At 52.1% G+C, this 27,758-nt stretch overlaps 1 protein-coding gene across 1 annotated transcript; it reads left to right on the forward strand.

Annotated features, from left to right (window-relative positions):
• The first annotated feature begins 928 nt into the window (after nt 1–928).
• Nucleotides 929–27,729, forward strand: OLFML2A (olfactomedin like 2A). Its single transcript, XM_049628686.1, has 8 exons — nt 929–2,428; nt 10,311–10,574; nt 16,418–16,525; nt 17,994–18,203; nt 20,670–20,919; nt 23,113–23,343; nt 24,388–24,573; nt 25,968–27,729. The coding sequence occupies exons 1-8, from the start codon at nt 2,312–2,314 to the stop codon at nt 26,570–26,572; spliced, it is 1,971 nt and encodes a 656-aa protein (XP_049484643.1). The 5' UTR covers nt 929–2,311; the 3' UTR covers nt 26,573–27,729.
• Nucleotides 27,730–27,758: the final 29 nt, after the last annotated feature.

Here is a 27,758-nt window from a genome sequence, read left to right on the forward strand (position 1 = left end):
GTTTCAGGAGGAAAGAGCATATGCAAAGGCCCCAAGGCCAAGTGAGAACTTAGAGAATCTATTGTGACTGGAGCCTGCTGAGGGACAGGGGGTAGGACCGAAAGGGTGAAAAAGAGGAAACAGAGACCACGGGGCCATACTGGACAGCCAGCAGGGGGCGGAGTTGGGGGAGGTGGACAGTGTCCTTTTTCTTCCAGAGCCTAGCCAGAGTCAGAGCCAGGCTGCATGGGGAGAAAGGTCTGAGAAAGGGAACCCCTGCCTGGTTCTGTTTATTTTAAGTACATTTTGTCTATTATTTGAATAGATAGGACACACATTACAAAAATCCCAGATGCAAAGAAGTATTCAATGAAAAGTAAACCTTTCTCCTTACTGATTCCCAACAACTGTTTTCCCTCCTGAGCAATAACCACCATAATGATTTATTGTGTGTCCATTCACAGTCTATACACATAAGAATGCACATACCACATTTATTTTTTTATACTAATCTAGCCCTGATTTTGACATGTCCCCAGATCTCTAGTTATGAAAGAGGCTAATTTGTACTGAACACCTGAAGCATGTGACTCGTTAATGCAGCTCAGAGTTAGGGAGCACCAGACCTTGTGCTAGGTCAGTTGTTCTTCAAACTATAAGTCCCTTAGAGGGCTTGTTTTTTTTTTTTTTTTTTGTTTTGTTTTTTTTTAATTTTTTTTTTCAACGGTTTTTATTTATTTTTGGGACAGAGAGAGACAGAGCATGAACGGGGGAGGGGCAGAGAGAGAGGGAGACACAGAATCGGAAACAGGCTCCAGGCTCCGAGCCATCAGCCCAGAGCCTGACGCGGGGCTCGAACTCACGGACCGCAAGATCGTGACCTGGCTGAAGTCGGACGCTTAACCGACTGCGCCACCCAGGCGCCCCACCTTAGAGGGCTTGTTAAAACACAGATTGCTGGGCCCCATCCCTAGAGTTTCTGCTTCCTTAGATCTGGGGTAGGGCCTGAGAATTTGCATTTCTAAGTTCCCAGGTGATGCTGAGGCTGCTAGTCCTGGAACCACACTTTGAGACCACTCAACTAGCTACTCATGCACAAGGTATGTGCACAGTTGACTTCTCTCCCACAAGGAAAGGCGTAAAGATCACAAGGAAACACATCAACTAGAACGTTTCATGTGGGATGAATTCTATGAAGAAAATGAAGAGGGGGAAGGGTTATGCATCAGGGAGAAGTGCTTGAGAGTAGCATTTGGAGTACATATAAGGGTTCCTTTTTGAGCAGTTAAAGTTTACAAGGGCAGATAAATAGACACACAAGTTGAACTGTCTTGGATCAGGGGAGGGTCACCTACGGAGGCAGCGTGGAGAGGAAAGAGGTGTCTGGTATCCCGGAGTGCGCAGAGGTGCAAGGAAAAGCAAAAGTGCCTGAGAAAGAGCCCCGTTCGAGGTTATACGGGGAATCCGAAAGAAACCGAGAGAGGAGAGAGTTTGGGAAGGAGGCATGATCAAGAGCCATCGATCCTGGGAGGTTAGAGGTGCCGCCTTAGGTGCGGTGACAGGAGGTCCCGAGGACCTCAACTAGCCATCTCCCGAGCCAGACCGACAAGCACTGGAGCGAGAGGAGGGCAGGGAACCTGAGGCGGGGCGACCAGAGGCGGCTCCTTGGGAGTTTTGCTGCCTAGGAATCAGAGAAATGAGCACTCCCTCTTGAGGATGGGGGAAAGGAAGGCTGTTTAAAAGGCAGGAGCTACTGGGGGTCTACGGGAGGGATCACGGAGGGAAAAGGAAAAGAAACAACGGGAGAGAGAGGTCTGAGTCGTGAGATGGGTAGAGGTGGCGGGGTCTGGGTATTTGGAGAGCTGAAAAGCTCACCTGCTCTGGAAACATCACTCATCTGAACTTCACAACCACTCCAAAAGGAAAGCACTATTTTCTCCATTTTATAGATTAGGAAACTGAGGCTCAAAGAGGTGAAGGGACACGCCCACGGTCCCACATCTCACAGAACAGGACCTTCCTCCGTGTGTCGACCCTGCGCTCCGCGTTTTGGCCCCGAGGCTCCTGGGGACTCCGAACAAGACCCTTTTTTGTGTCCTGGCAGGGATGCCCTTTGGAGAGCCGCCCAATGGCGAAGAGGCCCCGCAGAGAGAGGGCCGGGCAGGGCGGGGTGCCCCCTCCACCCTAGCTCCGCCCCCGGCAGCGCGGGAGGGGGCGTGGGGCGGGGGGCGCGCCGCGCGGGCTTCGCTGGCGGCTGCACAGAGCTCACAGTGCGGCCCGCGCTTCCCAGCGTCCGCAATCGGCCGTCCGTGCCCACCGTGCCCATCCCGCCATGGCCGCGGCCGCCCTCCTAACCCGGTCCCGGCCACTGCCCCTGCTCCTGCTGCCGCCGCTGCTGCTGCTGTTGCTGCTGCTGCTGCGCGCCGGCCGGGTGCGCGCTGACAGTAAGGTACGGCGCGGCCCTCTGATCGGGGCTCAGCTCCGCGGGGAGCCGGGCGCGAGGGGGCGCTGTGGCTAGGGTGCCGACCGAGGAGGGTGTCCGGGCCAGGAGCGGAGGACCAGGAGTGGGAGACCCGGCCGGCTCAGCAAGGAAGCCGCTGGGGCCAGGACCCAGGGAGAGGAGCGCGTGGGGGAAGAAGCGCTGAAGATGGTAGGAGTACTTGGGACCTGGGGCCTGAGGAAGGGGCTCCGGGACCCAGTCCAATGCGGGGAGAAGGTCAGCACTGAAACCCAGGGCCAGGGAGAGGGGACCCTGGGAGTTTAGAGGGGGCTCAGACAAGAGATGCAGTCCCCAGCCCAGGAAGGGGATTCCTAGGAGCGCTGGGCAGGGGCAGTCTGGAAATCCGGCTGAAAGTTTCCGCGGCAGGCTAACCAGGTGGGGTAGACCCCTGGGTAACTACTAACTACCCAGGGACTCCAGGATTTGCAACAGAGCCGGAGTCAAGGCTTTCAGTCCATGCTGGGCATCCAGAGTCCCTACCCAATAAACCTAGTGGGCTGGCCACTTGCCTGGCCTCTGGTAGTCCTGCTAGGGATCTAATGCGCCTTCTGGAGGACACCGTGTTTCCCTAAGGGACCTGAGCTTTTGTTCTCTGTTGTGGCTGACCTTTCAGCCCTGGTGTCAAGCAGACCTGAGTTCAAATCCCACTCCATCTCTCATCTGGGTGACATTGGGCCTTTACCTCTCTGAGCCTCCATTTCCTTGCTTGTAAATATGGAAATAGTTCCCACTTCCTGCAGTTGGTGTTCTGTAGTGAGGTCATGCCTGTAAAATGTGTAGCACCACACCTGGTGCCTAGTAGGTGCCCAATAAATCATACTGTGATTAAGAAATCTTATCAGGGGAACCCAAAAGGAGGTGAGATCCAGAATGTTGAGAGAGCAAGCACTCAGAATCAGTGAGAGCAGGAACCCCTTGAGGGTGTTCTGGAAATGACCCAGGAAGGAGAAGGGGACTGGGAATGAATGAGGGGTGGGAAGAAAGTAGGGCCCTTACTCATACAGCAGGAGAGCAAAGGAGTGACTTCTTTGGTGTCTCTCCAGCCTCTTTCCTGGGTAGAAGGTGAGGCTGCACTGCCCACAAGCAAGGTAAAAGGCAAAAGCCACTAGCCACAGGTTAAGTTTATGAGCACTGGGCACTAGCAGACCCTCACCCTGAAGGTTCAGCTCAGGGTACGAAAACAAGTGAGCTGCAGTCCTGACCATGCACTCCAAAGATAAGAAGGGAATGCATATCTTTCCTATTTTACAGATGGGAAACTCGGGTGTATAGAGAAGTGGCCAGCTTGTGAACCCAAAGACCTAGGTTCTGGCCCTTTGTTGTTCTTTGATTGTGTGACCTTGGGCAAGTCACTGCCTGACTCTGGGCTTCAGTTTCCCCATCTGACAAACAATCTCTGTCCAACTTCCTTTCTATGTAGGATCTCTCGGATTCCCTGACCTGGCTCAGGTAGGGGAACAGTAAGCAAAAAAAAAAAAAACAAAAAAAACTCCACATAACCTGATCAATGCTTTTCCCCTCCCATCTCTGGCTGGGAGGAATATTTGGTCCTGGGCATCCTCTGAGCCATGCAGAGGACTGTAGAGCTTGTGGGGGAGGGCTAACATTCAAAACAAAGCAAAGACAAAGAAAACCCAACATGTTGTTTATGTAGTGAGTCAGCCAAACACTTGCTAGGTTGGGTGTGTGTGTGTGTGTGTGTGTGTGTGTGTGTGTGTGTGTGTAGCTGTTCCAGGGCAAGCTGAGGCTGGTGGGTAGGGAGGTGCACTCTAGAGCCTGCAGGATGCAGCACAGCCCTCCTCAGACACCTCCCACCCCACACCACTTCAGCCAGCTGGGAAAAATAAAAATCAAGTGATGGGTGAATTTACTCTGCATTCCTCAGCACAGCCGGTCTCCTGCTGGCCCTACAGAGAGAGCTGTTTTCATTATCACCCTTTCCCTCCCCCATAACCATCCTTCCTCTCCAAGCCTGTCCTATTTTGGAGAGGGGGGAGCCCTTCGAGGGCGAGCCTGGGACTTGAAGCCTATCTAGGGCCCTAAAGGGTTAAATTGCCCCCCACCTTAGGCTTCCTGGGGGAGTCCAGCCCCCCCACTCCTGCCCCCCACTCTCAGGGGTGCAGGGGCAGCTCAACCCCAGTACTCACCACAGAACTCTGTGGTCTCAGGGAGCTCCTTACTCAGGGTGTTTTAATTTATAGCAAGTGTTTATAGCAAGGTCTCTCCTAAACAGGACTTGGAATTTTCATCTAAGGAGGTGCTTTGTCCAGCATGGGAGTGGGAGAAGGGCTTCACAGATTCCCTGGCATTTCTGAGGGGCTGCCCAGCTTGGAGGGACAGACAGGTAACCACATGAAAGCCAGGCATGGCACTTGGTTCTGCTGTATGCCCTTGCAACGTGGCTGAGGATTCCCCATTGCTACTTCAGTTGCCCCATTTGTGAAGGGTGCCTCACTGCCATGCATCCAGGTGGTGACAAGGGGATGGGGGTCTTTGGTCATCCCTGCTGCTGACCAGGGGCCCAAGGACGGAGGGTAGGCCAAGGCTTGTGGGGACTGGGCCAGGAGAGCAGGAGGGGCTGGCACAGGCAGGCTGTGGTGGCGCAGGCTGGATCAGATGTTCTAGGCCAGGCTGGTCTCCGGGGGCTTCGGTGCTGTTGCGCCTCTGCTCGGGAAGTTTCTGCCTGTGGGTGTAATTGAAAACAGGCTCAGGGCAGACAAGGGATACAAATGATGTCCTCCTGTACACAAAGAGTGTGGGGCCAGGTCAGGCCCCACAGGGTCTCTCCACAGGGAAATTCTTGCCCCAACATTCCTGTTGGCTGGGGCACCCAGAAGAAAGTACTGAGAAACATCCTGTGTGCCAAGCCCCACGCCCAGCACTTCAATTCAGAATCTTACACAACCCTGCGGCCAACCTCTATTTGACAGGTTGGAACACTGAGGGTCAAAAGAGCCAGGTTGAGGAGTTTGGAGAATCCTGGGGTTACAGGATTCTCGGCCTTCAGTGGGCATCCAGATGGCCTGGGGAGCCTCGGAGTCTGAGTTAAGAAGTGTGGACTCAGGCCAGGGCACCTGCATTTTCCAAGTGTACTCCAGGTCATTCCAAGGCACATCCTTCCAGTTGAAAACTCATGGAGATATAGGGAGCCATGAAGGTTCGTGGAGCAAGAGAGTAAAGATCATCAAAGGGGAGCTTCTGGAAGATTATGCTGGCAGAGAGGAGGCTGCTGTGTTCCTAGGTAGCAGTTAATGTGGTCTGAACTTGGGCTATCATCATGGAATGGAGAACCAGGGATAGTGATGGGAGGTAATTAGGATAAAGAATTGGAAGAACATGACTGATGGCTTGTCCAGTGTAAAAAGGAGGCTCAGATATCTGGGTTGGGTGGGAGGGTAGTTGGACATAAGTTGAGGAAAGATGCTGGGTTCAGTTTTGGATGGCTTAAGTTTGGGGGTCCTATGCCATCTAGGGAGTGTCCAGCTGGCACTGGGCCCTAGGGGAGGGCTTTGAGGGGGACATGGAGACTGGCTCCCAGTGAGTCTGGGGTGGTCATGTGAAAAGAAGGAAGACTCTACCTCAAGGTAACACAATATGAATCTGTTCATTTCTATAACATTCTAGAAGTGTAAACCCTCCTCTTCCCACTGTGGCCAGATTTATCCATCTTTCTTCAGAAAAATCTCAAGTACGCCTTCTCACCATCTCATTGGAGGATTCCCTTACAAATACCTAGGGATGTTTTTTGGTTTGTTTTATTTTGAGAGAAAGGAAAAGGGAGGGGCAGGGATTGAGAGTGAGACAGAGAAGGAGAGCGAGAGAAGGGCAAAAAGAGAAGGAGAGAGAGAATCCCAAGCAGGCTCTGCACTGTCAGTGCAGGGCCCAATGCAGGGCTGGATCCCATGAACTGTGAGATCACAACTTGAGCTGAAATCCAGAGTTGAACGCTTAACCGACTGAGACACCCAGGCACCCCCAAATACCTAGGGATGTTTTTCAGCCTGAGCCACCCACACACTTCTGGGGTCTCTGGCAGCAGGTGTGTGCTGAGTGAGGCTGTAGAAAGAGATGCGATGTGATGCAGGGACTTTGCTGCTTCACAACAGCTCCAGCCCTTGTGCCAAGGGCAGGGTGGGCCGGGTCCTATACCATCCCCTGTGACCCAACCCAGGGCCCCCTTTTCTGTCCCAGCTCAATTGTTGGAGAAGCCCTTGCCTGTTGACTATGGGTGGTCATGGGAGGAACAGCAAGTAAACCAAAGTTTTAGAGTCAGGCTGTCCTTAGTGACCCTGGACAAGCCTCTAGTCTTCTCTGATGCTCAGATTTCTCCTCTGTATGAGGGGGCTGTGATGAGAGCAAAGAGAGGTAGAAGATGATGTGCAAACATGAGGGAGGGTTGTTGGCGGCTACTTGAATAGCACGTACCCCTTAAAGAGCAGTTACTCTGTGCCAGGCTTGGTGCCAGGCGCTTTGCATGCATTTTGACTCATTTCAGCCTCAGGTCAAGCTTACGAGGCAGAGATTATTATCCTCCCCGTTTTATGGAGGAGGATGCAGAGACTCAGAGGGGTCAAGGCCATGCAGGGAAATGGAGGAGCTGGGATTTGAGTCTGGGCTTGGCTCCTCACCATGGTGCCTTGCTGCCTCCAATCAAGCACCGCCGGCCCCAGTAATCACCGAAGGGAGGGCCTTGCCTAGGTTCCTGGCAGCTGGGGCTGGGAGCAGAGGCCCTCTTCTGACTCCTGGCCGGTATCAGGGCTTTGGCCGCCCCCCTCAGGATGTAGCACCTCATCTGAGGAGACAAGGAATATTGCAATCTGATGTGGAGGCTGGTGGGGGTGGACGTTGGGATTATGAGTGGGTCCCCAGGAGGAAGCCTCTCTGGCCTGGCCACACAGAGCACATCCATATCCACCCACTGGGGAGTGGCTGGGGGTGGCTGGAGGTCCCAGCAGATCTGGGAAGGGGGCCCAGGAGTCTCGAACGGAAGGCAGGCTTAAGGCACTGGCCGAGATTTAAGGAATGTGCAGGACCCCTAGCCTGGCTGTCAGCATTCACAGGCAGGGGAGAATTGCCCCAAAGTGCCCAGGGTACACTCTGCCCACAGAGGGCCCAGGACAAAGCTACTGGTAGCTTCCTCCTTCCCCACCCTCCTTGTCCCCCAGGGGACTGGAAGTCTACCCACACTGGGCTCTAATCCCCTTGAACAAGTCACTTGATGGCTCCAGGGCTCAGTTTCCTCATCTGTAGGACCCTCTACGAATATCTACCACTGCATATACATAGAGAAACAAGCAGGAAAACAACCCCCTTTCAGGATTATTGGTAGTAATAACAACAGCTACAGCAAACAGACTGTACTGTGGGCTCCTGGCACTGGACTGAGCATAATCCTGGCATTCCATCTCTTAGTCCTTTGTTGGGCAGACACTAGTAGTACCCTCATTTTACAGATGAGGAAACTGAGGCACAGAGAGATTAAGTAATCTACCCAAGAACACACAGCTGTAGGTGGCCCATGGTTGTTGCCTAACCACTGCCCCCACGCTTCCCCAGCACTTAGTGAGTTCTTAGTAAATGTCACCTCCAAGGTCTGTGACCCAGGATGGTCCATCCACCATCTCTCCACAAGGCAGCCCGATAATAATGATGATAATAATAATAATAATAATAACTTTTCATAATGCAGATCTGAACCTGGCTCTCCCCTGCTTAAAATCTTTCCGTGACTCCCCAGTGTTTTCAGGAAGAAACCAAGATCCCCAACCAGCTTTCAGGGCCCTCCACAAGCTGGTCTCTGCCATCCCCGGGTTCCTGCAAGTACCAGCCAAAATGATTCCCCCCTAGATCCCCAAGTGCCAGGCCATTTCTCATCTTTACATATCTGATTTGCTGTCCCTCGAATGCCCTTCTCTTCCTTAAAGATGCCCTCCAAGGGTGACCTCCTCTGAGCAGTCTTCATGGGTGTCTTCCTCTGTGTTCTCAGAGCCTACTCTGCCAGCTTCTCATATAGCAGGAAAGCTCAAGAATGTATCTCAACCTATTTCTTCTGCACCTCCAGCTGTCACCCAGGGTCCAACAGAGGCCAGAGGCCCAAACAGGCGTCTGACAGCTCAGAACAGATATGGGGTGCCTTTGGCCCTTCCTCCAAGGGCACTGTGACATTCAAGGGCACTGGGGTTGGCAGGAAGCCCAAGGGAACCATAAACTGAGTCCTGGTTACTTCAGTGAGAGCTAAGTAGCCATGAGGCCTGGGGTGTTTATTGGTTGAGCCTTGGGGAGCTGTGTTCCAAGAGCCTGGAGCCCAGAGTAGGCTGGCTGAGCCAAATAGGGAGTGGCCAGAAAGGCTGAGCTGCCCACCATCTCACAGCTACTAACCCAGGTTGCAGACACCATGGTCTTAGCCCTGTGCTCTACCATTTCTGCAAAATGCAGGCTTATTTATCCAACAGATATTTACAGAGCATCTTCTATAGGCTGTGCAGGCACTATTCTGTGGTATAGGAGAGAACTGAACAAAGTCCCTTTCTCTAATGGTTCCTTCAGTAGAGTAAGAAAAAAACAAGCAAACACAAATATAATACTTCATATATATATATATATATATATATATATATATATATATATATAATATACCTAGGTATAATAAAGAAAAACAAAGCCACTAGATAAGGGGACAGAGTAAGGGGAGGTGGGTTAGTCTGGAAGGCTTCTCCGAGGAGGTGATGTGTAAGTAACATGAGGGAATAAGCCAAGGGAGTATCAGGGGAATAAGGGTTTCAGGATGAGGGTATCACATCTGCAAAGGCTGGAATGGAGTAACCCAAAGGAAGGAAAGGGTGACAAGAGGAAGGGTTGAGAAGAGGCTGTCAGTTCAAGTAGGCCTTGAAGACCATGGTAAGGACTTTGGAGGTAACTAGCCCCCCCATACACAGATATTATTGAAGGATGTGATGCACATGAAAACCGGGGTCTAGTCAGTGCCCGATAAAAGTTCTTCATATCTTTTACTATTGTGATAAAATACACATGATATTTACCATTTTAAAGTGTGCGATTCAGTGGCATTTAGTACATTCACAATGTTGTGCAACCATCACCACTACTTAGTTCCAGAACATTTTCAATTACTCCGAAAGGAAACCCCGTGCCCATTAAGCAGTCTTTCCCCATTTCCCCTCTCCCAAGTCCTGGCAACCACTAATCTGCTTTGTGTCTGTGGATCTGCCTAGCCTGGATATTAATAAACGGAGTCATACAATATGTGGCCTTTTGCGTCTGGCTTCTATCACTTAGCAGCATGTTGGCAAGGTTCATCCAAGTTGTAGCATGCATCCATACTTCATTCGGTTTTTGACTCAGTAATATTCCACTGTATAGACGCACCACTTTTGTTTACCCATCAGTGGATGGACATTTGGATTGGTTCCACCTCATAAGTATTGTGAATCATGCAGCTGTGAACATTCATGCACAAGTCTTTGTTTGAATACCTGTCTTCTGTTCTTTGGGGAAGTCATCTTTAGATAATAATTCTATCTAGAAGCAGAATTATTGGGTCCTGTGGTAATTCCATGTTTTGTTTTGTTTTGTTTTGTTTTTAAGAGTTAAAAAAAAATTTTTTTTAGAGTAATCTCTACAACCAGTGTGGGGCTCGAACTCACAACCCTGAGATCAAGAATCACAGGCTCAACTGCGTGAGCCAACCAGGCACCCCAAAGGCCAAGGGCACTGGATTGCGCTACCTGTCCCAGGTGCCTCCTCCTGGCTCCTCCTCCCTCCTTCTCCCCCCACAGCACTGGCCTTCGGCTCACCAGAGCCCCTCTTGCAGGTGTTTGGTGACATGGACCAGGTGCGAATGACCTCAGAGGGCTCTGACTGCCGCTGCAAGTGCATCATGCGGCCGCTGAGCAAGGACGCGTGCAGCCGGGTGCGCAGCGGGCGGGCACGGGTGGAGGACTTCTACACTGTGGAGACCGTGAGCTCAGGGACCGACTGCCGCTGCTCTTGCACGGCGCCACCCTCCTCACTCAACCCCTGCGAGAACGAGTGGAAGATGGAGAAGCTCAAGAAGCAGGCACCGGAGCTCCTCAAGGTAGACTTTCTGGGGCGGGGGGGGGGGGTGGCAGGGAACGCCTCCTGGATGAGTATCTAGCGTGGGCTGTCCTTTCAGTGAAAAGTCCACACACTCTGGGTGGCTGCTGTTGTTACCCCATTTCACAGGGGAGGAAACCGAGGTTCCATGAAGGGAAAGCCACTTCTTGCCCAATACTATTTGCCAGTAAGTGATGGAGGCGGCGTTTACACAGTTTACCCTGTGTTCTAGCAGGTGTGCACAATGCAGGCTTCTTTATGCAACAGATATTTACAAAGCACCTACCACCGGCCAGGCGGCACTGTTCTGGGGATAAAGGGGGGAACTCATCGTGCCTTGAGTAAGGGAGACAGAAAATAAGCAAACAGATATATACTTTATCACCTAGTTCAGTGTCCTATATTTTACCCAAACCAGTTCATCTGTCAGCACCTTAGAATATAGTATTTTAAATTTTAAGTTTTGTGGCATTTTATCGTTTTTAATGTAATGATACCACTTCCCATATTCAAGCACCACCTGCATACCAGATGTTGTGCTAAGCTCATTTTACACATTTTTTTTCCTCTAAATTCTTGAACCATTCTGGGAAATATGGAATCACTGTCCTCGTTTTATACTGAGGTTTGGGAAGTTAGGTGACACAAGTTATGTGTGGCCCAAGCTCTCACATAATGGCAGGTAGCTTCGGGGTCTAAACCATACTTTTATATAAATTTTATGCTTACCTCCCTCCAGCCACCTCCATAGGCAGATCAGAAAGAAGCCCCACCTCCAGGGACACCGCCCCATGCCAGGGCCTACCACCAGGACACATGGCTTGAATAGGCATGTGCAGGCTAGATCACAGTCCCCACAGCCAGCCAGGCACCTTTGTGGCATTCATAACACACCCAGCTCTGTGCTTGGTGGGGCTGGGATTTGAACAACTTCCTGCTGTATCCAAAGCATGTGTTCTAAACAACGTTACTCTCCTGTTTTCCTTTCTGTAATGGACTAGATAAACTTGCTGTCTTTTGAGAGTATCTTTTTCTTTTACAATTTCTTCCAAACATATGAGTATCTATGTTGCCTTTTTTGGTATCAAGAACTGTGAAATTGACTGAGATGTTACCATACTTCTAAGATAACAAGTCAGCCTGCCCGTTTCATGGATGCTGGCAGAAGACACAAGCCTCCTGGGTCAGAGACTAAGGACTTTATTACTCACAGCAGCCAGAGTATCTACATTTTCTTGAACTGATTCTTCCAGCTCCAGTTCCCATGGGGTGATACAGTGAAGACCAGATAACACCTGCACACACAGTGGGGTATTTCTCAAGAGTGGAGCCCCAAGCTTAAAAAATCCAAAACTTTTATAATGGGCACTGAGCACACCTTCCCGACTCTGGAGGGAAACACTCTCTCTATGTTCCAAGATTGCTCACCATACAATAAGATGTCCTGGAACAAAGACAGGCAGCACGTCTGCATGCAAGACATGCAGAAAAAAGCAAGAGACCCGTGAAAAATGGTCTCCCACATTTGGCTAAAAATATTTTCTTTAAATTTAACTTTAGTTTTATTTTTGTAACAACTAAATGGATACCAAAACTCTCAAAGCTGGGATAGGATTGAATTTGAGGACAAGTTACCTCTTAACAACTTGTCAGTCCCCGGACTGCACTGTCTCCCTGAGGCTTCACTAGGGCTCTGCAGACTTGAGGCACTGAGGCCATAGGGACAAACCCCAACTTCTGTTCAAGCCCACTTCTCATTAACTAAATTGTAAGCATACTTTACATGAGGATACACAAAACCTTTTCATACATCCTGGCGAATTTAATCCTTGCCACAGCCCTTTGGAGAGCAAACTTATGGTCCTAGCTTTACTTGTGGAGGAATCTGAGGCCCAGAGAGGGATTGTGACTTGCTCTCAGCCAGGAGCCCATTGTTCCTTAGGTCTTTTCAGTACACAGAAGCCATGATGGTTTTCATTCAGTCTTGTAGGACCAGAGTAGGGTAGCGGTGAGATTGACCCAGTAGGTGGTATTGTAGGAGGAGGAGAGGAGGAGAAAATACTGTGTCTCATTCACACTGTAGGTGCAGGGGCAGGTACCTGAGAGGTACCCAGAAAACCCCAAGAGAGAGGTGCAGAGGCAGTATGAGACAGGGCTGAGGCCTCTCCCATTAGGCTCGGCAACTTGTCCTTCAGCAGAAGCCTGTCTATGGGAAGTCCCCCAGGAGAGGAGGTTAAGGGAAGCCCATGGAGGAGGGGAAGCAGGGCACACCCATGCTATATCCTCCCCTGTCTCTACCCCAGCCCTTTCAAGCTAAGAACTTCGGCTGTGATTTGGTCTTTGTTGCATGACTCTGAGTAGAAGGGAGAGGATTTTTAGATTCCCTTTCTTGGGGAGGTTAGTGACAGGTGCATACCTTTTACCTCTTCACTCCCTTTCCTTCTGGACATGAACTAAACATGGGCCCACCCTTGAGGAATCCCCAGTCCTATGGGGACACAGCTCCTGACTCCAACAATGTTAGTGTCATTGGTGCTGGGCCACCGGATGTCCCAGGACTGTGGGAACCCAGAAGAGGAGGTAACATTAGAGCTGGGCTTTGAGGGCTTGGTAGGAGTCCCTCAGGCAGAGAAGAAATGAGGGTATTATGGGTGAGAGCAGGTGGAGTGGATGTGGCCCAGGATGGCTCTCTGCACTCTCTCTGCTCCAGCCCCACTAGCCACCTGTCAATTCCTCTAGCATAGGGTTTCTCAAACTATCTGTGGTGAAAGACAAATTTTTTTTTTAAAGTTATATACCCAGAAGATGCATTACTGTGCCGAAAGCGTGAACAGATTTATGGCTCTTGTTATTTATTACCAGTTTTCTTTTCTTTTTTAATTTTTTTAATGTTTTTATTTATTTTTGAGACAGAGAGAGACAGAGCATGAGCAGGGGAGGGGCAGAGGGAGAGGGAGACACAGAATCCAAAGCAGGCTCCAGGCTCTGAGCCGTCAGCACAGAGCCTGACACGGGGCTTGAACTCACGGACCGTGAGATCATGACCTGAGCTGAAGTCGGATGCTTGACCAACTGAGCCACCCAGGGGCCCCAAGACAAATTTTTAAAAAATAAGAACCAGGGTGCCTGGGTGGCTCAGTCAGTTAAGCGTCCGACTCTTGATTTTGGCTCAGGTCATGATCTCAGGGTTCATGAGTTTGAGCCCCGCATCAGTGCAGAGCCTGCTTGGGATTCTCTCTCTCTCCCTCTCTCTTTGCCCCTTCCCCACTCATGCTTTCTGAGTCTCTCAAAATAAATAAATAAACTTAAGTGTTTTTTTTTTCCTCAAAAAAGGCAGCCTTTAAAATTTTTTTTAAATAAAAAAAAAACAAGAACCAATACTTTTGGAAAATGCCATAAAAATGAATTATTCGAAAAATGAAACAGAAAACAGACATGCAAAATACAAATCCAGTGTTTTACTAGTAGAGTCAACAGATTAAAAATTTCTTTGTCAAAGGGATCTGAAAGTTTGTAAAAGTCTACTCCCACTTTTTTGTCATTACCTTATCATAGATGAGTGACAAATAGCTTGGGCCAATGCTGGTCTGCAGACCACACTTCGGTAGCATGGCCCAAACACACCGTGTTTCTTCTTCCCTCCCGCTCTTTATACAAACTGTTCCCTTGGCCTGGATTGCCCTTCTCCTGCCTTCTTTGCCTAATTTGGGCTCCTCCTGCGGAGCTCAGCTCAAACAAAACTCCCTCCTGGCATACTTTACTAATCCACATCTGCTCCTAGACAAGGTTGGCGTCCTCACATTAATGATCTGGGCACCTCTCTGTTACGCTCTGTTCTTTGACAGCCTGTGAAGGACCATGAAGGCTTGTGTCTATCTTACTCATCACTGTCCTTAGTTCCTGGCCCACAGGAAACATTTGCTGAGGCCATTGAGGTTACATGGGCAGAGCATAGAGGGCTCGAATGCCAGGCTTAAGAAGTGAAAAGTCATACATGAGCACTGGGGAGCCATGACAAGCTATCTAGCAGCAGAGAGACCCACGGTCAAAGCTGTGTTTTGGAAAGCTAGTTTGGGTCACCATAAAGGCAGTAGACTGAAGCTGGGAGGATCCCCTTTAGTATCCTGGAATAGTATCACTATTGCTGGTATTCATGAAGCCCTAAGCAGCATGCCCACTCTGCAGAGCCCTGTCCAGACACTACTGCTCCTGACCACAGCCCTATTGCCTCATTTCACAGAGAAGGACGCCAAAGCACACACGAGTCTATGTGCATGGTTCTCAGACTGTGCTCCCCTGAGCCCAAGGGGTACCGAGCAACTCTTCAGGGTCTGAGCTGGGTTACAGAGGAGCAGACAAGACTCAAGGCCCAACCCCTGCTTCTGTAAGACTTTTCCACTCCCTTTTTCCATTTTAGAGATCAATGCCTACTCAAAGAAAAGATCTCTGGCTTAAAACAACTTGAACACCCCTGGGAGAGTGGGAGTAAAACTGTTTTGGAAACAGCTGGCCAGGGTCAGACAGGAGCGCTGGCTTGCTCAGACCCTGAGAAATGCTGCAGGACTCGGAGTAGGGCCATGTGAGAGGGTGGGCTGAAGAAACAGCCCTCCTCAAGAAGCCAGGGGAAGCTGATTTCCAGCCAGCCCCTTGTGCCCTGGTTTCCCTGACACTCACTGGCATCTTGGCCATCTGGGAAGGTCATATCCTGATGACGTGTGATGGGGATAGGAAGGAGAGGGACATCTGCAGGGAGGAGCCCTGCGCTGGACACGGGTGACACAGAATCTGCCACTGGCCTGTTTGTTGTACAAGCTCCTCCCTTCTCTTGGCCTCCGTTTCCCCATCTGAACACAAGAAGGAATGGTAAAGCAGGATAGGAGAGGGGTTTTGGTGTATATCAATCTGGGATCTGCTGCCGGCCCCACCATTTAACAACTGGGTGGCTTTGGACAAGTCACTTCACCTAAGCTTCAATTTCCTACTCTGTAAGGTGAAAATAAAAGTTTTCCAGACTTTGTCGGAGTGCCTAACTGGTTCAGTCCGTAGGGCATGTGACTCTTGACCTCAGGTCATGAGTTTGAGCCCCATGTTGGGCAAAGAGATTATGAAAAGGAAGGAAGGAAGGAAGGAAGGAAGGAAGGAAGGAAGGAAGGAAAAGTTGTCCAGACCCTGTCTTTGGGTCCCAAGGTGCAGACTCTGAGGCAAGTGATTCGTGTGCTGGTGATTTATTCTGAAAAGCCCAGGAGAAGCTGGTACCAAAGTGGTAGAGGTGGAGGTGGGAAGAGAAGGAAGCCCAGTAGGGTGTGGTCTCAGGCCAAGCATCAGCTTCAGCCCCAGGGGATGCTGGAGTGTGAATGACAGCCCAGTTGTCCCCCACTGGGGCTAGGGAGCTGGGCTTTTCAATGCCCATACCTGCCAGGCATTGCCTAAGGACTGCCCCGGGAGGACATACACTCCCAGGCACTTTGGGGACACAGAAGCTCTTTGAAGAGGGTCACAGATGCAGGCTGTTAAAAAGGAGGCACGTGGAAGCCAGGTATGGGCACAAGAAATAGGTAAGAGGGATCCCAGGGCATGTACATTGATCTCCAATGTCCACACACCCCATGGGGTTGTCCTGAGGACTAAGTGAAACAGCTCGTTAAAGCCCCTAACACCATACCTGCCTTGTGATAAGAGTTCAAGAATGGAATCCACTGCTTTTCTCATTATTATTAGCAAGCTGGGTCCAATGGGTGCTGAGGCCCCATGAGGCCATTCCAAGTGGTAGAGCTCCTTTTGCACCATATGTGCCTGATCCTGTGTTCTGCCCTTACCCTAACCCTCTCACCCTTTCCTGGGCAGCTACAGTCCATGGTGGATCTCCTGGAGGGCACCTTGTACAGCATGGACCTGATGAAAGTGCACGCCTATGTCCACAAGGTGGCCTCCCAGATGAACACGCTGGAAGAGGTAAGGGCAGAGATCTACCCAGGAGCCAGGCTGGGTCAACATTGGACGCCAAGGGTAGTGTCTGCAGGGGCCTGGGCAATTCTGCCTTGACCCTGGTGGCTGTTGAAAACTGGACTCCAGCAGGCAGCTTGGAGAGGGAGATGTAGGCCTCTGGGTCCAGACTTCGGAAAAGCGGTCTGACTGGGCTCGTGGGCCTACAGGAAGCTGGTAGGCTGGGTGGAGAAACTGAGGCACTAGCTGGCTACATGAAAGGGATGTGGAGTAGGGCTGGTTGGAACTTGCAGTTGCCCTCAGTTCACCAAGACCAAGACTCATACATTACACAAGTCCAGGGCTACTTGTCACATAAAATGCCACATAAAAGTACAGGACTGGCCAAGCCCACCAGGGTAGGGCTTATTAGGACAGCATGGCGGTCCCAGTACCCACTTGCAGCAGACGCATCTTCTGGTCAAGTGCAAATGTGCTGGAGGGCTAGGCAGGTGGCCAGGACCGCCCCCTGAGGACAGCGACACAGCTGGACAATCCTGGGGCGTCCAGGCTGCAGGTTCAAGGTTTACTGGCACACATCTCTGCTGGCACAGCCTGGCCTCCGCCTGTTTCCTGCATCCGGCCCCTGCTGGGCTGCCGGGAGCCTGGGGCCATGCAGCTGCCAGGAGCGGGTGTGGGGGCTTCCTTTCCCAGCTTCCTTTCCAGAGGGAGGGGGTACCTGGGCATCCTGTGCCCCCGGGTGAGAGATTAACCCCTTGGTCTCCCCAAAGCTGGGGTCACAGTGGCTTCAATTATCCAAAAAGTGTTTGGTGTGTATCTACCGTGTGCCAGGCCCTTGCCAGCATGGGAGTCAGGTAATGGTTGTTGGACTGCTACCGTGCGCCGGTGTTTTCTGTGCACCTCGTACATGCCAGGCTCTCCTGATGCCAGCTCCATGGTTATCCTTCTTTGGCCTTTCCTCCCGTAATCTTAGGAAATGTTAACTCACTTCGTGGAACTAGGAGCCAGGCGATCTGGAGAGTGTATCTGCTGTGGCTGGAACAAATCAGAAATGGTTTCCGTAGCCACAAAGAAATGATTTTTTAATTGTCTTCTGTTTTGCATTATCTGCGCTTTGCTTCTGTTCACTAGGCGATAACTAAAAAAAAAAAAAAAAAAAAAAAAAGCAAACAAAAAAACCCCCTTATTGCTAACTCTGAGTGGAAGTGGAGAAAACAGCCTCACTTGGGAGGAACTGGCTCCCTCTGCCCAAGGGAAAAACATCACTCATTCACTTTTTAAATAAGACATGAATGATCACATGGCCTCTGGGCAGCATGCTTTATCCACCCAGGCCTGCTGGTGCCACTGTCTGTACCCTTGGGCCCTGCTCAGGAGACGGGCAGTGAAGCTGGGGTGTCCCCTCCAGGGAGGCGGGGGGTGGGGAGTGGCTCTCAGAGGAGGCTAGAAAGACCTTGATTAAGGTCCTGCCCCACAGAGCGTCAAGGTGAACCTGAGCCGGGAGAACGAGGTGGTGAAGGAGGGCATGCGCCATCTCAGTGAGCAGCTGAAGCGCTATGAGAATCACTCGGCCATCATGATGGGCATCAAGAAGGAGCTCTCCAGCCTGGGCCTCCAGCTGCTGCAGAAGGACGCCGCCACGGTCCCAGATGCTGCCCCAGCCCCCGGCCCTGCTAGCAAGGCTCAGGTGAGTCCATGGCTCTGGTGATGGGGCCAGAAGGTGGGTGGACTTGGGAACACAGTGTGCCAAGGACCTCAGTCCCAGGAACCAGCTGGATGGGGGTTTGAGATCATAGGAGAGGGCTGAGGGTTAGCATAGCTAGAGAGTCCACGGCAGGGTTGGGGGCAGGGGTCGCTGGCATACAGCGAGCACGGTTGACAGAGGTAAGCTGGGAGCAGATGTGGGGATCCAGCCGAGGGGTCTGTTTGCTGAGACAGGTGTTTGGCGGCATCCAAGGCATTTCCATTTCCAAACTAGTGGGGACAAGGCTGTAGAGAGGACCCTCCCTGCCTGGTCCTGGGGATGGGCTGCAGCAAAACCACTTTTAGCCTCCCTTGCTGTGGCTGGACCCCTGGCTGGGTCAGGCCTGCTCGGGGGTAGATGGGCAATGCCTCGGGGAACCCTGCAGACTAACACCACTTCATCAACCCAGTCTGGAGTGGAGAATTCCTACAGCAAGTACCCAGGCGTTCCATACTCAAGCTCAGCAGAAAGTGAGCAGAGATAACAGGCAGAGCCATCCAAGACATATAACATACTTTTATGTGCATTTGAAAAAGGCCCTTCTTGGGGCGTCTGGGTGGCTCAGTTGGTTGAGCGTCCGACTCTTGGTTTCAGCTCAGGTCATGATCTCACAGTTCATGGGTTTGAGCCCCACATCGGGCTTTGTACTGACAGTGCAGAGCCTTCTTGGGATTCTCTTTCTCTCTTGTGGTCTCTCTGCCCCTCCTGCACCCTCTCTCTCTTTCTCAAAATAAATAAATTTAAAAATAAAATGAAAGAAAGAAAGAAAGAAAGAAAGAAAAAAGGAAGAGAAAGAAAGAAGGAAAGAAAGAAAGAAAAGGAAGGAAGAGAAAGAAAGAAAGAAAGAAAGAGAAAGAAAGAAAAGGAAGAGAAAGAAAGAAAGAAGAGGAAGGAAGAGAAAGAAAGAAAGAAAGAAAGAGAAAGAAAGAAAAGGAAGAGAAAGAAAGAAAGAAGAGGAAGGAAGAGAAAGAAAGAAAAGAAAGAAAGAAAGAAAGAGAAAGAAAGAAAGAAAGAAAGAAAGAAAGAAAGAAAGAAAGAAAGAAAGAAAAAGAAAAGAAAAGGCCCCCCTCTAAGCAGACAAATTGCCAAAAAGGCTCTCCTTCTGGGCAAATAAAAAGGAGCCCCTTGTGGGTGGGCAAATTGTACAGAGGCTCCCTCCTATGATAGATATACACTAGGGTGTGTGGCTTGGCAAATGGGAGTACAGGCTCAATTTCAGTGCCCTCATGCCCCTTTGGCCTGTCACCCATGTGTAGGGCACAACCGCTCCATTCTGCACAGCGGCCTTGTGTTTTGGAGTAGGGAAGAAAGGAGCCGACGTTGTGGAATCCTGACATCCTCTAAACCTGACTTCTAAAGTCTAAACCTGACTTCCTCACAGACAGGATCTCAGTTATTCTCATAACCACCCATGAGGAAGGAGCATCATTGACCATTTGGCAGATGAGGAAACGCAGAGCGAGGTCACGTGGAGAGAGGGCGGCTGCGCCAGGACTTGAACACGCATCTGTGTGACTGGCGAGCCCATGCTCTTCCTCTCCGCCTCTTGGCCTCCTGTGCTGACATTGTGATGATGGGGCCATCTGTGTCTGCAGCCGGGACCGCCTAGTTGCTGATAAAACGTGGAGGAAGCCTGGTGCCTTAGCCCAGGGCAGGCTTCCTGCTCATTCCCGTGTCAGGTCCACAGGCGCGAACGAATGCTGTTTTGGCCACGACACGGAAGGTCTAGATACTGTACTTGCTGTATCTCCTGGAGATTCTGCCTAACAATAGGTGATGTCACAGGGCCTGTGATCTTGTGCCAAGCCAGCATCAGAGGCATTTAAAGGGAAGTGAAAATAAAATGTACAAAACGTTGGAAACTGCATGCACAAAGGGCAATGCCCTTGATGACCAACCCATCCAAGTTTGCCTGAGACTGAAGCGTTTCCCAGGATGCAGGACCTACAGTGCTAAAACTGGGACAGTTTCCCGGCACACTGAGATGACATTGGTCATCTTGCCTCGGAGCCTGAGAACCTCTCCCCTGCCCACTAACAAAGACCTGTGAGTGAGAGAGAGACAGGGATAGGAAGCTGACCTGGTGACCAGGTACCTCCCTAGGGAGTTGATCATTATAATCTACCCCCTGGGGGCGAGTATGCAGGTGGTTGGAAATGAGACAGGAATCTAACCTATGAGGCTGGGCTTGGGAGCTATTGCTGAGTGGGGAAACCCACTTGGGGAAACCCGAGGCACACCCCAGTCATGGACTTAGCCATTCTGGGGGAAAGCTGTGACTTCACGAGCACCTGAGGCGTAGGTCCTGGAGTGGCATGACCACTTCCAGTCCCCATAAGCTGAGCCTCCGTGCCCTCCCACAACACCTCTTCTACCTCCCCTAAGTCTGAGATTTCACTTCTCCCTCAGGACACAGCTGGAGGGAAAGGCAAAGACAACAACAAATACAGCAACATGCAGAAGAGCTTTGTAGACAGGGGCCTCCCAAAACCTCCTAAGGAGAAGCTGCTGAAGGTGGAGAAGCTGAGGAAGGAGGGTGGCAAGGGCAGATTCCCCCAGCCCACAGCCAAGCCCCGGACCCTGGCCCAGCAGCAGGCTGTGATCCGAGGCATCACCTACTACAAGGCGGGCAGGAAGGAGGTGGCCGAAGCTGTGGCTGGTGAGTTGGACGAGGGTTGGACCCTTGGGGATTGGGGGCTTGCTGATAGATGGCACCCCAAAGATCACCTACACGGATCCAGTGTCTTCTCTACAAACTGCCCAGATGTCACCTCCACTGGTTACCTGTTGGTGCCCTTTGTTCATCCACACAATGAGATGATACCCCTCATGGCGTTGTTGGGGATGAAATAATATAAACAATACAAAGGGCCACTCAGTTCCTTTCCAGTATCTTCAGCTGTTTCCGCTCTCACTGGACTTTTCCTTCTTCATTCAAAAAGTTGCTGAAGGTCCACCATGTACTTGCTGTATCTCCCAGAGATTCTGCCTAACGTGGACTTCACAGTCCAGTGGGAAAAAACGTGGCCAGGCAACAGCCAGAGGTGGGGTAGGAGTCCCCAGACCTGTAGCCAGGCCAGCATTCTGGGAAATGACATGGAGCCTTCTGGGCACCTCTTGTTTCCCAAGTGGCTTTGGAATGGATGGCCTCTCCAGCACCCCCCACTTCTTATTTCCCCAAAGAAGAGCCCACAGACTCCTATATTTTTCCTTCGATCCACGGGGGATCACAGTGAAGGGCAACCAAGTAATTAACCAAAAACACAAGAGACCAAAGTTCCAAGAGTACCCAAATTTCTGGGCCATCCTCACTGATGTGGCTCCTGATTCTTCCTCTGAAACCCTCCCCAAATGCCTGAGGGGCATCCCAAGCCTGCTCCCCCTTCCCGGGTCCTGTTGACCACCTCCTTTTGTGAGGACCTCTGCCCACACGTCCAAGGGACCGGAAGGTAGAAATGTGAGGGACCAGTCTCCTTCAAGAGCCCCCTAAATTTGTGGTCTCTCAAGGCTCAGGGGCCTCTTCCCCAAGCCCCTGGTGCTAGCTGCTGACTGGCTCTGAGTCCTGCCAGCTCAGCCTGGCCACAGAACAGAGCCTCTGACCCCTGGCTGGGCACTGCCCAAGAACAGCTGCAAGCATCTGGCTCTGCCAGCGAGGCCCGTGGGAACAAGCCTCTTGCCCTGGCAGGCTGCCAAGGCCAGATTCCCCTGAAAGAGGGTGTGCCCCATTCCCAAGAGACTCCAGGGGCTGCCCCACAGTGGGGCCTGGCTAAACCCTATGCAAAGAGGAAGCCTGGCAGGGAGAGAAAAGGAAGAAGTTGGGTAATTGTCCTGGAGTCAAGGGGCCTCGTCCCCTGGGGGCCACACCATCACTTTTCCTTTGTCCCTGGCTTCTCGGTTTTCTGTGTACTTTCACAATGCTGTTGCACTTGATCCAGGTGAGGAAACAAGTTCAGAGAGGTGAAGAGACTGGCTCCAGGTTTCACAGTGAGTGGTGGCACTGGAACCCAGGTCAGCGGGCTGCAAAGCCTGCCTTAGACCCCTTCACAGCTCTGTCCTCTGCTATGTGGCACTGAATCTTCCTGCTTTCCCTATGCAGGCCCCATCCATCCCAGCCCAGAGAAGTGTGTGGGTCAGGGATGACCCAGACATGGCCCCACACAGGTCCCACAGGAGCAGAAAAAGTCATCCTGTTGGCAAATGCCTTACCAGCAGGGGTGGGAAAAAGGGAGGGTGGTTTCCGAGAAAGCCACGAAATGAGAGATAGGAGATGAGTGGGGGGACAGAGACAGAGACAGAGACCTGGAGTCCAGAGGTGATGGGAGGCTGGCTGCACCTGCCCCTCCCTGCTTGAAGTGGCAAATACTGGGTGAGAGGAACAGGCTGGGTTCCAGGGGAAAGGATAAGGAAAAAGTCTGCAATTTGGGAGCAAGGGTTTCTGCCTCCTGGAGTTGAATTGAGGACATGAAAGAATTGGTACAAAGTGTTTGACACTCAGGAGGGAAGGGGTCTCATATTTGGCACCTCGTACTTGCCAGGCTCTGTGCAAATGATTTGTATACGTTTTCCTCTGATCAACACAGCAGCCGCACGTGGTGAGCCTTGTGATTCTCGTTTCATAGAAGGGGAAGCTGAGGTCCACCAAGGCAGGCGACTTGGCTGAGCTCACTCAGCTGGGGTGCTCGGAGCTGGTCTGCTGACCGCAAAGCCTCCCCACCTCCCACTTTTTGAGGCCTTTTACTCCTCAGGGCCTCCCCGCTTCTCTCCGCCATGGCCCCAGAGCTGGGAGCCAGGTGGGCCTGGGGAAGACACTGGGCAGCAGCTCAGGATAGAGCACAGGGTCTTCTCCCCGCAGACAACGCCCTCAAGGGCACTTCCTGGCTGGAACAGCTGCCGCCCAGGGCCGAGGGCAGATCACCAGAGCCCAACTCAGCAGAACAAGACGAGGCTGGGCCCAGGGCCTCAGAGGGAGCGGATTTGGCCTCCGGCACCCCCGGCTCGGACCCCACCGTCACCTCCACCCTGACTCCCACCACCCGTCCCCTGCCCACCGAGCCACCTTCACGCCCAGACGTCCCCAACGCAGGTGAGTAAGCCTCGCAGGGGTCAGTAGGATAAAGCCCATGGGCCAAATCCAGCCTGCAGCCTGTTTTTGTATGGCCCTCCAGCTAAGAATGGTTTTTTACATTTTCAAAGGGTTGCAAAAAAAAAAAAAAAAAAAAGAATACAGAAGTATGTGATCTGGAAAGCCTAAAATGTTACCTATCTGATCCTTTATAGAAAGTTTGATGGACATTTACAGTGAAACAGGTAGCATTTTCAACAAATCCTTCTTAACATATCACCTAGGATCCCATCATCAAATCCAGCAATGATTTTCATATCTTAATTTTTTTTTATGTAGCTTTTTTGTAGCTTTGGCTCGTGTCTTTCGGTAGAAGTGTTTCCTATTAAATCATTGAGCCCATCTTTCTGGAGGGCCTCTTGGCTACCTGTGATAACAAGGTATTGTTAAACCCATTGCCTACTTTGGCCTGAGTGCATTCCACTTCCAGGAATCTTTCCTGAAGGGTCCATCGGCAATGTGGACAACAGCTGCAGCTTAACAGGTTCCCTCCCAGTCTATTTCCAACATCAGAAAACTGGAAATAATCTGAAGGTCTCACACCAAGGGGACTGGGGCACAGCTGTCTGGTGGCCTGGTAGAACCTTGAAATCACATCATTAAAAAGCCATTTAATGATGTGAGAAATCGCCCAGTGGAGGGAAAAAACAGGATACATAAAACTGAATCTTCAGAAGAACCACGGTTTTTTACCGTATGTCTGCATGACTGGACATGCAAAGTTAAAAAAGAAACAGAAGGAAATACAACATGTTTAAAATTTTCTTTGGATAATGACATTTTGAATCATTTTTATTTTCCTCATTCTCCTTTACTGAATGTTCTGTGTTTTCTCTGTTGATCAGACATTGCTTTGATCAGGAGGAAAGGGGGAAAAGGGCTGCGAACAAAAAGATCAGGAGGGATTTAAGTATGGCCCAGATAACGCTCCCTGGGCTGCTGCTCCAGCTCGGCTCGGGGCCTGTGGGTCTGAGTATCAGACGCTGTACCCCTCACTCCCCATAGGCAGAGAGATAAGCTGTGAGGGCACCCTCCGGGCTGTGGACCCCCCCGTGAGGCACCACAGCTACGGGCGCCATGAGGGAGCCTGGATGAAGGACCCCGCCGCGAAAGATGACAGGATCTATGTCACCAACTACTACTACGGGAACAGCCTGGCAGAGTTCCGCAACCTGGAAAACTTCAAGCAAGGTTGGGGAGCCCGGAGATGGGAAGGGGGGCAGGGTGTGGGCGGCCTGAGGAGGGCCTCCTATGGAGACTGAGCCTTCTTTTGCCTGTGGTTTCCTGTGGTCCAGACTTCCCCAGCCTGGCCCAGCTCCAAATGATCGGCCACCCCAAGGAGGGGCATCTGAGGGCACCCCCTATGTGCTGGCACCGAGCCAGGAGCTGGAACACAGCAACAAACAAGAGGGATGTGGTCCTGCCCTCCTAAGTGTACCTTACTGTCAAGAGGAACAATACTTAGAGTTTCCTCTTCTTGAGCACTTATTATGTGCTAATCATCCTGTGTGCGTCAGCTCATGGTATCTTCAAAATTCTGTGAGGTGGGGGTTGTCACTCTGTTTTGCAGGTGAGCCGAATTAGAAGAGTAGCAAGTCTGGGCAGGGAAAGGCAGAATTTGGGTTATCAGATCTGGTGCGTGATGGGGGAGGAGACACTTAGACAGGACCCACCCTCCAGAAATGCATGGCCTGATGTGAGAGGCAAACACTTAAAAGAAATAATTTCAGTGTAGTGTTTGTGGGAGAGCTCAAGGGTCAGTGGAGATCAGACTTCCCAGAGGAGGAGGCGATGCTGAGCTGAGCCCTGGAGGCAGAGCAGGGATGGCCATGCAAAAGCAAAAGGGCCAGGTATTCCACGCAGCAAAGGCCCTGTGTGGGCCAAGGCCTGGCGATGAGAGGCAGGGTGGCATAGAGGAGAGGTGGGGGAAGCAGAATGAGAGAGTAGGCTGAGGCGGCCCTCGTGAGCCACATCAAAGTTTGGGTTTATCCTGATAGCTGTGGAGTCACAGAGTATGGCCTGGAACAGCCAAAGTCCTTCCTCTGCCAGGTCAAAATTGGCCTGATCCCTGCCTCAAGTAGCTCACAGGCCGGTGTGGAGGAAGCCAATGAAAAGTGCCGAGGCAAGGATTATGGTAGGTCAGAGGAGAGGCCCTCACTCAATCCCGGGGTCTTCGTGGGAGGCTTCCTGGAGGAGGTAACGTTGGCTAAGGGCTCTGAAAGACAAGGAGGAGACCTTCCTCAGGCAGACAGGATGGGGAATGGAAGTCCAGACGAAAAGAACAGCATGGGCAAAGACGCTGAGACAAAGCATAGAGGCCGTCTAAATCCTGGCTGCCCCATTCCATAACTGTGCGACCTTGAACCCTCTGCCCCTGTTTCCTCCTTGGCAAATGGGGGTGATAACAGTACCCCCTCGGTGGGCGCGGTGGGGTAGGATGGTTGGCCCAGCTCCAGGCCCATAGCACACTCAGTGTCCCTTGCTTGCAGGGCCACTCAAGAGCCCTGGGTGGCCTCGCCAGTCCTGGGGTGAGCGGGGAGGCTGTCTGGGAGGCTCAGGTGTGACCCTCAGCCCTCCACACACAGGCCGCTGGAGTAACATGTACAAGCTGCCCTACAACTGGATCGGCACGGGCCACGTGGTGTACCAGGGCGCCTTCTACTACAACCGCGCCTTCACCAAGAACATCATCAAGTACGACCTGAGGCAGCGCTTCGTGGCCTCCTGGGCGCTGCTGCCAGACGTGGTGTACGAGGACACCACGCCCTGGAAGTGGCGCGGCCACTCGGACATCGACTTCGCCGTGGACGAGAGCGGCCTGTGGGTCATCTACCCCGCGGCGGATGACCGCGACGAGGCCCAGCCCGAGGTGATCGTGCTGAGCCGCCTGGACCCCGGCGACCTCTCCATGCACCGCGAGACCACGTGGAAGACGCGGCTGCGGCGGAACTCCTACGGGAACTGCTTCCTGGTGTGCGGCATCCTGTACGCCGTGGACACGTACGACCAGCAGGAGGGCCAGGTGGCCTACGCCTTCGACACGCACACGGGCACCGACGCGCGCCCGCAGCTGCCCTTCCTCAACAAGCACGCCTACACCACCCAGATCGACTATAACCCCAAGGAGCGGGTGCTGTATGCCTGGGACAATGGCCACCAGCTCACCTACACCCTCCACTTTGTGGTCTGAGCATGGACCTGTGCTCACAGGAGAGGAGGGGCAGTGGGCATGGGGGCTCCCCACAGCAACTCCTGCAAGGGGCTCCATCAGCAAATATTTTGGGGGGGGGCAGGTCCCGGGGCAGGTGCTGGGCATGTGGCACAGCCAGGTCAAAGCTCCCTTGGCCCCAGTGGGTTAGTAATCCCTTCCACTCACAGAGCACCCTGCCAAGATCTTCGTGTGCACTCAATCCCACTCAGTCCTCCCACTGGCACCCTTGGAGGTAGAGATGATTCAGCCCATTTAACAGATGAGGACACTGAGGCTCAGAGAGACCGTTCCCTTGCCTAAATAGCCTCACTTTGGATCAGGCAGGCCATGCTTTACAGATGAGGAGACCTGACCACACTCCCCTACACCTCCAGGCCTCTCCCTACTCCTATAGTTTCTCTTGCTCTCTCAACTCTGTCTCCCTTCCTGAGGCCGCTCTAAACCAGAGGCCTCTGGGACCCATGCACTAGTGTTGGTTGGAGGCTCCGCTCCGTGTACCACCCCCGGCGCCCGTTCTGGCCGAACTGTTGGTGGCCCTGGGCTTCAGGCCCCTTGGCCAATGTTCCTGCTCCTTGCCTCTAGCCCCCCCCCTCCCCCGCCCCTGCCACCCCTCCTCACCGTTCTGTCCAACCACATTCCAAACCTCCATGGTCACCCAGCCACTGAGCAGAAACCACACCCCGAGGAAAAATACCAGCCCCTGTTCCAAGCTCCCCCTCCCTCTGTACTCATTTCTATTTTCTCTTATTCCGCCTCAGTGCCGTCATCTGTTTCCGCAGCAGCAGCTGAGAAGGCTGCAGGCAGCTGTCTGCCAGCCCCGACTCTACCAGGGTGGGCAGCTGGGCCAGGCCCTGAGGCTCCCTCTCCACCCAGAACGGCTGGCTTTGGCCACACACCACAGGCCATGGGACCTCTCCTCGGCCCTTCCCAAGGCCTTTGGACCTGCGGTCCGTGTTGTCGTTTCTCTCTGGACCTTTGAACCCACAACCTGTATGCACTCAGGGATACCTCCAGGACTGCCATGAGCAAGACCCTAGACCCGAGGCTGGGGTGGTGCCGGGATGAAACAGATTCCCTCTTCCTTGTCACTCCTGACCTGATCATTTAGTGGAATGGCCCAGCAGCAGGGGTGGGGGTGGTAGGGGGAGGGACACTGGGGGGGGGG

The sequence above is a fragment of the Panthera uncia genome, chromosome D4 (assembly GCF_023721935.1).
Source record: "Panthera uncia isolate 11264 chromosome D4, Puncia_PCG_1.0, whole genome shotgun sequence".
In the NCBI taxonomy this organism is placed as follows: Eukaryota; Metazoa; Chordata; class Mammalia; order Carnivora; family Felidae; genus Panthera; species Panthera uncia.

Excerpts from the sequence above, each read along its gene's own strand:
- OLFML2A (XM_049628686.1), top strand. The coding sequence starts at position 2,312 with ATGGCCGCGGCCGCCCTCCTAACCCGGTCCCGGCCACTGCCCCTGCTC. Across the intron at positions 10,575-16,417 it reads AGGCACCGGAGCTCCTCAAG|CTACAGTCCATGGTGGATCT; the intron begins GTAGACTTTCTG and ends TTTCCTGGGCAG. Across the intron at positions 23,344-24,387 it reads CCCAGACGTCCCCAACGCAG|GCAGAGAGATAAGCTGTGAG; the intron begins GTGAGTAAGCCT and ends CACTCCCCATAG.